This window comes from Phacochoerus africanus, chromosome 1 (assembly GCF_016906955.1).
Source record: "Phacochoerus africanus isolate WHEZ1 chromosome 1, ROS_Pafr_v1, whole genome shotgun sequence".
Classification (NCBI taxonomy): domain Eukaryota; kingdom Metazoa; phylum Chordata; class Mammalia; order Artiodactyla; family Suidae; genus Phacochoerus; species Phacochoerus africanus.
In genome coordinates this window covers 25,716,560-25,728,641 of record NC_062544.1, presented here as the reverse complement: position 1 = coordinate 25,728,641, position 12,082 = coordinate 25,716,560, and the positions used below count along the sequence as shown (strand labels likewise).

Below are 12,082 nucleotides of genomic sequence, written 5' to 3'. Positions count from 1 at the left end.
TACTAAAGCACAAAATAAATGTAAGGAAGGTGAACAGAGTTCTTGTTCCCCCCACAATGACTCCTTTATAGCTGCTTTAATATATCAAATTATTAAGTTCTTTCCCCCTCCAAAAAAGGTTTTCTGTTTGTTTGCCATTTGGTTTGCATTTGTGCGTGTGTGTATGTGTGTGTTGTGTGTGTGTCTCAGTATGTCCATGTGTGTATGTGTGTGCATAACCTCTGTAGGAATCTGCAGAGTTACCCTGGATGTTGTATATACTAATACACTAATCCAGCCCTGCAGATAACACCCGTCCTGCAGATACTACTTGTCCTGCAGATACTACCCATCCTGCAGATACTACCTGTCCTGCAGATACTACTACCTGTCCTGCAGGTTTCTGTGAGGACTAAATAGCTTAACATGTGTAAGGAACTTGCACAGTGGCTTGTATATGCTTAAACCCAAGGACGACTAGCTCTGTAGGCAACCTCCTTTGCTCTGGCTCTGTTTCCCTTAAGGAGGCCTCCTTAACAGTAGGACCCCTGCCTTCTGCCTGCCTCTCATCCCCATGCCAGCACAGGAGAGCCTTGCCTGAGGGATTACCTGGGAAGCAGGGTCAGAGTCCATTCTGCCTGGCCACAAGAAGACACACTCTGTGCCCTCCCTACTGCAGGATTACAAGCAGGCCCAGGCAGGAAGAGATCCATGGTGGTCTAGCTGGGCCAGTGAGGGCTGGGAGAGCCTGCCTGATTGTGGCTGGCACATTAGCAAGCCTATTCAGCTCTTATACCCAAGCCATGCTCTCAATATCAATTTTATCAGTGACATAGGTGGTATATTGATTTTGAGTGCCTAACTCATAGTCCAAAGCTATTAATGTTTATGCAAACTTTAAAAAGCACCCCCTCCCCACCACTACCACCATGGTGGAAAGAGCCCAAAGACACTTGGCGTCACAAGAGGCGGTACCCTTGTGGGAAAAGAGGGATGCCACTTTGCCCAAGACAAAGCTCCCAGCTTGATGAAGGGAGTGAGCACCGTTGCTCGGACCAGGCGCAGTGTCCAAACCAGCAGTCTTCCTGGAATCAGGGTTATAATTTACCAGACCTTTCAAAACCCTAATAATGCTGATTTTCTTTATAATGGTATCCAAACTAATAAAGAAGTGTGTCTCAAAGGTGTCATAGGCCCGAGCACCTCTATGGCTAGGCAAATGGCACACGAACACCTAACCACCCAGGCAAGCCTTTGCTTCTAAGAATACATTCGTACAATAACAAGACATTATTCTCAGTAAATTAGAATTACTAATATTAGCAAAATGTATTTAACTAGACCATACAGAGTTGCAAGTTCCAAGAGAGGGCTGGAGGTGCTAGGTGGGATCTGGGGGTGTCCCCACACCCTCAGTCAAGCTCCTGGCATCCAAGGGTCTCCCGGGCCAGTCACTCACCTCCACAGGTCTCCTGAATTCGCACCACATCACCAATCTGCAGGGAGAGCTGGGGGGTTCCGCTCCCTTGGAAGTTGTATATGGCTGTGAAGAGAGAGGCAGTCTGGTGAGACCTCTGGCTACCAAGAGTTTCTGCTCCTTCCTGCTCTTCCTTTCTTCATTTGATCGAATGCCCATGCAGCCCACATGGGTGAAACAAAACCAGTGTAGAAACCATTGCCTGCCACAGGAGTCAATGCAGGCCCAGCTTGGCTCCCAAAGGCCTCCACTCATTAATCACACACGACTCCTCCCTAGCACTGGCCCTGCACTCCAGTCTGCGTGACAGGGAGGGTGTTTATGTTATCTCCCGTGGTTGACCACCTACTGTACGCCATGCATGTGCTCAGCACATCTCCTCATTCCGTCCCCACAGCAACCCTGTGAGGTGTAAACTGTGATCCCATCTTGCAGATGAGGAAATGGAGGTGCTGAGAGGTTAAACAATTCAAAGTCATCAGGCTAGGAAGTGACAGGAAAACCAGTATCTAACTTTTGTATTCCACTTGCCAGTGCCACTCCCCAATGACTCCATCCTGGTGACAACAGCCTACAATGCCAGTCTCTCTACCCCTCAAAGACCACCCAACCTTCACTGTGTAAGAAAGCCATTATCTTTCTTCTACCTAGCTCTAACCAATCTTTGTTCCTCTTTCCAAAGATTCTTGTTTCTTGGACTTCACCAAAGCAAATCTTTCAAGCCAGAATTCTACTTTCCTCCATGAGGCCTTCCCTAGCTTCCTCAGGCCACACTAACCACCCCCCATTCAATTTCCTAATAGTTGGTAGGACTCATGTGAGTACTTAACATTCAAGGGTGTACTCTGCCTTCCCATTTACACTGTCAATCCTTGGGGAGCAGTAGTGAGCTATGAAAACAACCCTCTCTGATCTATCAGAGCCTCTGCTAGTCCCTTGGAACATGAGATTATGCCATACCATTGCAGTGCTCAGGGACTGCTCAGCATCACTTGCTAAGTAAGGACCAGGCCATACTGTTAACCTAGGTTAGGGATGGAATTTGTTGAAGGGGAGTTCCCGTCATGGCGCAGTGGTTAACGAATCCGACTAGGAACCATGAGGTTGCGGGTTCGGTCCCTGCCCTTGCTCAGTGGGTTAACGATCCGGCGTTGCCGTGAGCTGTGGTGTAGGTTGCAGACGCGGCTCGGATCCCGCATTTCTGTGGCTCTGGTGTAGGCCGGTGGCTACAGCTCCGATTCAACCCCTAGCCTGGGAACCTCCATATGCAGCGGGAGCGGCCCAAGAAATAGCTAAAAAGACCAAAAAAAAAAAATTGTTGAAGGAATCACCAGCTTGGGAGGTCTTCAAGAACAGAATAGGACACAAGGAAATTTGATTTGACACAAATCAAAACACATGTGGTTTGCTTTAATGAATGACCCTTGGAAGGATGGATGGTATGATCTTACAAGATTTTCCTCATTTATTCATGCCGTAGATATTAGGTAAGTGCTTACAATATGCCAGGAATATGCTAGGCACTAATCTTGTTCTTTTTGTGAACAGATAAATAAATATAAGGTTACAAAATATGATATCTTATAGAGAAAATAGGGCCTGGCAGAGAATAATAGGAGCCATCAACTTTTGTTGTAGTAGTTAGTTAGGAAAGGCCTCCCTGCGATGATTACACATGGCAGATTCAAACAAGTCAGCTGTGGGGACAGCAAGGGGAAGGACATTTCAGGAAGAGGGGACAGCCATGTACAAAGGCCCTGAGTAAGAAAGACACTTGGCACGTTGAGCGAGCATAAAGGAAACGGCTGTGGGTGGAGTAGAAGAGGGGAGGAGGTGACACAGATGAGAGAGGAGAGGTCAGAACCAGGTCGCTCAGGGCCTCATGATGAGTTTGAGCTTTGTTCCAAGAGAGTAGGAAGCTGGGCATATTTTACTTAGTTATTTGGTAATAGCTTTATTGAGATACAAGATGCCCATTTAAAGTACACAACTCAGCAATTTACTCACAGAGTTGTGAAACCATCACCATGATTAATTTTAGAACATTCTCATCACCTCAAAAAAAGTCCCCCTAGCCGCAACTGGCCACCGATCTACTTTCTGTCTCTATAGATTTGCCTATTCTGGACATTTCATACAATCATATAACATGTGGTCTTTTGCAACTGGCTTCCTTTAGCCATCACAAGGCTTTGAAGATTCATCTCTGTTGTAGCAACTGTACTTCATTCATGTTGTGACTGAGTAACATTCCATTTTATGGATACACCAGTGGCTGGAAGGCTGAAGAGTGCTAAGCAGGGGAGTGATATAATCTTATCATGCTGACTATTACTCTGACTGCTGTGCGGAGAGTGGAGGGAGGGAGGCAGAGTAGATGTGGGGAAGCCCAGGAGGAGGCCACTGTTTTGTCTCTCTAATCTCAGGGGTTCCTGAACCAAGTGGACACTTACTGTGATGAACCATGTGACCTAACAGTGCAAAAAGCAGATTTAACTAAATGAGAGGAATCCGGAGTCCTCTTGGTAGGCTTAGCATTGACTCAGTTTGTGCCCTCTCCCTTCAGTCCTCAGTTTCCTTATCTGTCAACAAACAAAATGCATTCAAAAACTACTTCTTAGGGTGAAATCAGCCAAAACGGTGAAGTATGGAATTCCAAGCACCTGTTCCTCCAAAGAAGCAATGAAAAATCCAGTAAAAAAAGGTCATAATTGACTTTATCAGAACTTTGAAAAATAATGAAAAAAGTTTACAGCAACCAAGCAAATGCTTACTCAAGAAAAAGGCAACTGAAACTTAGTAAATTTTTGTAGCATTTTGGCTTATCCTGGTCTCACTCTCCACTCCTCATCTTAATGACAGTCTTGAAGATGGTATTCCATGTCCCTGTGTGGGTTCCCAGGGCTGGAGGGGGCAGAAGAGACCTTGTCCCAAGAAATTGTAGTTGTCTGTTTTGACCTATCTGTGGGCTCCCTGAAGAACTAAAACCATGAGCTTACCTTTATTTCCCTAAATTAGAACTCTCTTAGGGTATGGAAGCAGCTATGTAAAGGGCATTGGTCAAAAACATCTAAAGTTAAAAGAACTATCTGCTTCCATATAGGGCAAAGAATATAAGTTGGGGCAAACAATAATTCCACTAATAAGCCTGGGAGGAAAGGCTAAGGAGTGAAATGCTTTGGAGAACAAGAGCTTTGAAGAATACCCACACATCATGGGGCATCTAGTAGGCACGTGTTGGGAAAGATGTGAGAAAGCCCAAAGCACTCAACTGTGGGTGACCTTCTAGCTCCAGGCAGGTGGGAAACGCAGGGTAAGGGAGAGTTGTAAATGGCCTGGCTAAGTGTTGAAAGTATGTTCCAACACACACCCACAGCTTCAAAGACTAGATTTTTTTTCTCCCAATTCTAGTCATTTAGAGACTTCAGTGACCACATGCAACAAACAATACAGTCTTAACAAGAATACTTTAGATAAGTCACTAAATAAATAAACTACTACAATCTAAATCAGACAATGACATAAGCCCTGGCAAGGGGAGAGACACCCAAGTTGGCACATCACGATATTCAAGATACCAAGTTTTCAACATAAAATTATGAAGCATGTAGGAAATAAGAAAGTATGGGCCATTCACAGTAAAAAAAAATAATAATAATAATAATAATAGAAACTATCCCTGAATAAGGATAGACATTGGATGAGGAGACAAAGACTTTAAATCAATTGTCTTAAATATACTCAAAGAGTGAAAGGAAACTATGGACAAAGAACTAAAGGAAACCAGGGGAACAATGTCTCAGGAAACAAAATATCATTAAAGAGAGAGAAATTATAAAAAGGAATCAAATAAAAATTATGGAGCTAAAAAATACAACAATAATATAAAAACTTCATTAGAGAGGTTCAACATCAGATGTGAACAGGCCCAAAGAATCAATGACCTTGAAAACAGATCAGCTGAGATTAGTCTGACTGAGGAGCAGAAAGAAAAAAAAAAAAGAATAAAGAAAATTTAGGAGTTCCTGCTGTGGGGCAGAGGAAATGAATCAGTCTAGTATCCATGAGGATGTGGGTTCAATCCCTGGCCTCGCTCAGTGGGTCAGGGATCTACTCTCGCCTTGAGCTATGGTGTAGGTTGCAGACACAGCTAGGATCTCATGTTGCTGTGGCTGCGGTACAGGCCAACAGCTGTAGCTCCAATTTGACCCCTAGCCTGGGAACTTCCATATGCTGTGGACATGGCCTTAAAAAGCAAAAAAAGAAAAGAAAGAAAAAAGAAAAATTAACAGAGCCTAAATGACTTGTGGGACACTATTAAGCATACTAGCTTTCACATAATGGGGTTTCTATACTGAGAGGAGAGAGAGAGTGGAGAGAAAGTGGCAGAAAGAATATTTGAAGATATAATGGCCAAAAATTTCCATTTGGTGGAAGATAAGAATCCATATACCTAAGAGGTGCAATGAAATCCAAGCAACATAAACTTAAAAAGATCCATACCAAGACATAACAGCAAAATTGTCAAAACCCAGAAACAAAAAAGAGAGTTTTAAAAGTGGCAAAAGTGAAGCAATTCATCATGTACAAAGAATACACAATAAAATTAACAAGTGATTTCTCTTCAGACACCAAAGAGACTAGAAGGCAGGTGGGATGACATATTTAAAGTGCTCAAAGAAAAAAAAAATGTCAAGCAAGAATTCTATATCACCCAGAATTATCCTTCAAAAATAAAGAAATTAAGAGATAAACAACAACAAGAAGTCCATTACTAATAGATAATTGGAAAGACAAATGCAGAAAACAGTAGTTATAAATCTACGATAATATGGCACACAATGTACAAAGTTGTAATGTGTGACAGTAACAGCACAAAAGAGGAGATACAGATGTATACAGAAGAAGAGATTTTTGTACACTATTGAAGCTAAGTCAGTATTAGCTTAAACTATATTGTTATAAATGCAAGTTATTGATAGTAAACTCCAAGTTAACCACTAAGAAAATAACTAAAAATACATAGAAAAAACAGTAAAAACAGAAGGAAAAATCAGTTAAACATAGAAAATAAGTAATGAAGGACTTAGGAACAATTAAAAAAAAGTATGTAAGATACACAGAAACAAACGGGAAAACGGAAGAAGTAAGTCCTTCCTTATGAGCATTTGCTTTAAACGTAAATGGATTAAACTCTCTTGTCAAAATGCAGAAATTTACAGAAATTTCAGATTTTAAGAAAACACCATTATCCGTTTATGTGTTGTGTATAAGAGACCCACTTTAGGTCCAAAGATATAAATAATTTCAAAATAAAAGAATGAAAGAATGTTCCACACACATAGTAACAAAGAGAGCTGTGATGGGTATACTAACAGAAAACTAGACTTGAAGTCAAAATTTGTCACAAGAGACAAAGAAGGGCATAATATATTGGCAAAAGAGTCAACAAAATGAGAAGATACCGTGATTATTAACATATATGTACTTAATGATAGAACACCAAAATATATGAAGCAAACATTGACATAGTCAAAGGAAGAAATAGATAGTTCTACAATAATAATTAGAGACTTCAATACTCTACTATCAATGATGGATAGAACAACTAGACATGAAAACAATAGGGAAATAGATGACCTGAACCACACTATAAGCAACCATACCTAAAAGACACATACAGAATACTCCATCCTACAACAGCAGAATACATTCTTCTCAAGTGCACATAAAATACTCTCCAGAATAGACATGTTATGCCATAAAACAAGCCTCAATAATTTTTTTTTTTTTGCTTTGCTTTTTAGGGCTGCATCCGAAGCATATGGAGGTTTCCAGGCTGGGGTGGAATTAGAGCTGCAGCTGCCAGTCTACACCACAGCCATAGTAATGCAGGATCTGAGCTGCATCTGTAACCTACATCACAGCTCATGGCAACACTGGATCCTTAATCCACTGAGTGAGGTCAGGGATCGAACCCTCATGGATCCTAGTTGGGATCGTTAACTGCTGAACCATGAAGGGAACTCCCAAGCCTCAATAAATTTTAAAAATATTGAAACTATACAAAGCATCTTTTCCAACCACGGTGAAGTTAGAAATTTTTAAAAAGTAAGAAAAAAAGCTGGAAAATTCACAAATATGTGTAAATTAAACAACTTATCCTTACAGAACCAGTGGGTCAAAAGTAAGAACTCACAAGGGAGACCAGAAAATATTTTAAGACAAATAAAAATGAAAACAAAACCCACCAAAACTTACAGACACAGTGAAAGCAGTAGTCACGTCAGTGAAAAGGACTTGGAAAATAAATGAGGTCAAAACCCCTTCAAATATAAACAAGTGGCATAACTACTACATGAGGTAATATTATCCCCATTTTACAGACGAGGACACTGAGGTTCAGATGGTTTGAGCAGCTCACCCAAGACCCACTGACCCACCTGGTAGTAAATCACAGGGCCAGGACTCCAACCCAGCCCAGTGCCCTGTTCATTCTTTGCACCCACTGCCTCCCCACAGTATCTGACGGCAGGTGTTCACCAGACCCTGCTTCATGCTTCTGTCTTGCCCACACTCTCTGAGCTGTATTCTCTGAGGGAAAAGGAGGAAACACGAGACCTGTACAAATCAGCCCTTTCACCAAATGATTGAGGAGCATTTGTTAGCATTTATAGGGGTGGAAAATCCCAATCCCGAGAGATGAAAAAGTTTGGCAGTTACAAGCCATTATCTCTGAAATCAGACAAACGTGGCTCTTGAACCCAGTTCTGCCCTTTGCCAGCTGTGGCCTCAAGTCCAGGGTTGCAGTGTATGATTGGGGAGGCCTCATGCAGCACAAGACCACCCATCATGAGAGCAGTGAAGGGGGGCACCCAGCCTCGGATCTGCTTGCCAGGCCTGTGCTGTGTCCCCCAGGGGATGGTGTCTTTTTGCAATTCACCCAAAGCCACTGTAAGAGTCAGTGGTAGCCTGCTTGAACAGCAACTTCACTTCCCCAAGCGTCAGTTTCCTCAGCTGTAGCAAGGAGGAGATGATGGTCCCTACCCTGCAGGGTTCCTTGGAAGCTTGGCTGAGATTCATGCACAGAAACAGGCTTCACTCTGTGTCTAACCAGAGTAAGTGTTCAATAAAAGGCAGTCACTTCTATCCCAAAGCAATCCATCCAGAGGGACTCCTTCAGAGCTCTTCTTTGTGTCACCTTTAAATCTGCTTTCCTGCAGTTGGCTACCAATGGCACTGCTGGTCGACACTGAATAAAATTAATCCTTTGTCCAAAAGTGAACCTTCAGAGGACCCTCAGGGGATTCAGAATTCTCTTCCTGAATACAGATGCCCTGTTTCGTCATTCTCTCCACTCTTGGCCTGATTTCAAACCCTATCCCCACACAAGCTGCAGGTGTTTGGACCAGCTCCAGCTTGCTGATGCCCTAACTTGGCAGACTCTCCACCCCCTGATCCCTCTAGCCCCGGATGTCTGGCTGAGGACATGCCTGCCATGGAGCCTAGTAGGGCAACAGAGGCAACTGAGGTTTCCATCAGAAGAAAACCATCCATATTATGTGTTTTCCTCTGGGGCACTAGCAAATTAGGTCTATCAGATATTTGAAGAGCAGAGCATGACTCTGTTCTGTTCCCTGACAGTATCCTATCCATCTTTCCTTAAGAATCTTTTCCTCACCTCTGCCTAGCTCTCTCAGGCGAGAATGTACCAACTGATTGGCTTAAAAAGGAATCTGGAATAGTACAGAGGTTCCTTAAAAAAACTAAATATGAACTACCATATGATCCAACAATCCCACTCTTGGGCATATATTCAGAGAAAACATAATCTGAAAAGATACATGCACCTCAATGTTCACTGCAGCATTATTTACAATAGCCAAGACACAGAAGCAACCTAAATGTCCATCAGCAGAGGATTGGATAAAGAAGATGCGGTACATATACACAATGGAATATTCCTCAGCCATAAAAAAAGAATGAAATAATGCCATTTGCAGCAACATGGATTGACCTAGAGATCATCACACTAAGTGAAGTAAGTCAAAGGCAAATATATGAAATCACTAATACATGGAATCTGATTTGAAAAATGATACAAAAGAGCTTCTTCACAAAACAGAAACAGACTTAAAGATTTTGAAACCAAACTTATGGTTTTCAAAGGGAAAAACCAAACTTATGGTTTTCAAAGACTTAAAGATTTTGAAACCAAACTTATGGTTTTCAAAGGGAGGGATAAACTGGAAGGTGGGGATGGGCAAATACACACTCCCATACATAAAATCTGTAAGTAACAAGGACCTGCTCAAGAGCACTGGGAAACCTACTCAATACTCTGCGATAGTCTACATGGGAAAAGAATCTGAAAAAGAATGGATATAGGTATTTGTTTAGCTGACTGACTTTGCTGTACACCTGAAACTAACACAATATTGTTAAGAAAACTATACTCCAATAAAATAAAATAAAATAAAACAAATACCTTAGATAGATCTTGAAACTTGATATTCAATGCGAAGGTCTGTATTCATTCCAAAGACTCACATCATATGAAAATGAAAGTAAATGATGTTTCCATTTAATTTATAAATGTATTTCTGCCTTTGCATGAGGACTTCTGCTCTCAAGGCTCCGTTTGGGGAAAAGCAGACATTACTGACAAAGGAAGTGGCTTTGCATACCAATACCCAATTCTGTTAAGTTTTCTAAATGACTAACAGGAAACTTTGAACCAGAATGCCACTCTTTGCTGAAGTTTGATTGCTTATCTATGAACCTCACTTGAGTTGTTTCTGACCAGTGTCAGAACAGGTCATCTTCTTCCCCACTCCCTGCAGTCCTAACCACTCTCAACTTTTGAGTGAGAGATAGAAAGGGCAGAAAAACATAAGGAAGATACAGGAATAAATCATAAGCAGAAATTGATGAAATCACAGCCTGCTCCGCCCTGGCCATGTCCATCCAGGAAAGATAAACATGTAGTGAAAGGATTCCCACAGACGCCCATGCAAGCTTCCTCTTTCATATAAGGTCTCTGAGCCCTGGAGAGTGTTGACACATCCCCATGAAAGAGCTGACCTCTGCCTGTATCAAAATACTACACTCAGGAGCAAAGGCAGCAGCTAGTTACCAAGAAGCCTAACCAGACCAAAATGTGGCCGAGGATCAAGGGGTGTTTCAGGAACCAGGGGGGCTGAGGTCACTGACTCCAATGAGGACCCTCATATTGGAAATCCCAGACTGTCAAGCCTGTGGGAGTAGCTACTTTGGGACTGGTGGGACTTCAACAACCCTGGAAATCGAATCCACAGATTAGCCACTAATTTTACTTAAATGTACTTAAATGCTCATCAGGAGCCCAAATCTAGAGAAATAAGGAACAAGTAAATATTCTGTCGTTACAGCATGCAGCTCACAGAAACAAATAGGGTGGGAGTCTCTGTGCTCTGTGTAATGTTAGGAGCTAAGCACAATATTTCGCTTGGACTTACAGAAGAGGAAACTGAGGCACAGGGTGGGTAAATAGCTTATCCTATTATCTCTAACTATTAAGATAGAATTTCCCACAAGTCTGGATTCTAACCACTTCACTCACTGCTTGACCGCTCACAATGCTTAACATTTATTGAGCACATGCTATGTACCAAGCACATGTTACTTTTTGATAGATGTTCATTTGGGCACCTACTGTGTGCCAGATACTGTTCTCAGTATTGGGGTTACAGTGATAAATGAAACTCCTCACATTTTACTTGAACCAGCAACTTTAACCTTCACAGTAACCTCCAAGATACTACCCTCCACATAACGTGAGAAACACAAGGAGAAACTAAGGAAATTGCCCACAGTCACACAGCTAGAAAGTGGTCAAAAGTGGAGTCAAACCCAGATCAGAGTCCAAAGTCCTTACTTCCTTGACCAGCCCATTGCTGATGCCACAACTTATCATGTGTGTGCACATATATGTGTGTATGTATACACACATATATATGTATATACTGGACTTGTTCATTTCCTGTCTCCTTCAGCCTCAGTGAGGGTGGATACTGAGTCTGCCTTGTTGGCCAGTGAATTCCCAGTGCTGAGAACAGCATCCAGCTCACAGCTGAAGTTCAGTCAATATTTACCGAACTTTAGTAAATACTTGTTGAACTGAAGGAACATGAATGCGAAGGGCAGGTATGTCTTTCCTCCTGTCTAAGTTTGTTCTTGCATCAGATTACTTGATGAGATGCTGACCCAGCTTGGCTGCCAATTTTGACTGCAGCCATCAAGTACCCTGTGACCCTTCAGGATGGATTCATACCTCATCTGGGGCCCTGATACTTGCTGATGTGTTTGAAAACAAAAGCTTCAGCAAACACCAAGTGTTAATAGAGTTGGAACAAGAAGCCATATTAGAGGACCACCAACAATACTGTAGCAAAAGAGTGTAATTGCCTAAAGCTCACTTCTCTAGCCCCTGAGTTGAACTCGGAGGGTCTCCACTCCAGGGAGAAATAGAACCAGCTTGCAGGTTCACTTTGGATTCAAGGGAAACACTCTCATTGAAATATACAAGCAGTTTACCTGAAGTCTCTGGGCCAGATGTTGCCTAGCCCAGCTGACAGGAAGAAAGTC

At 42.3% G+C, this 12,082-nt stretch overlaps 1 protein-coding gene across 3 annotated transcripts in view; it reads right to left on the bottom strand.

Moving 5' to 3' along the window:
- Window positions 1-12,082, bottom strand: part of DOCK2 (dedicator of cytokinesis 2) — a 404,312-nt gene that overhangs the window by 381,529 nt on the left and 10,701 nt on the right. For all 3 annotated transcript variants that reach the window (XR_007135520.1, XM_047784590.1, XM_047784680.1), the window contains exon 2: window positions 1,439-1,522. Coding sequence is in view for 2 of the 3 variants with exons in the window: in XM_047784590.1 (XP_047640546.1) it covers window positions 1,439-1,522 (84 nt within the window). In the remaining variant the exon portion in view is untranslated. The remainder of the gene's footprint in view (window positions 1-1,438; window positions 1,523-12,082) is intronic.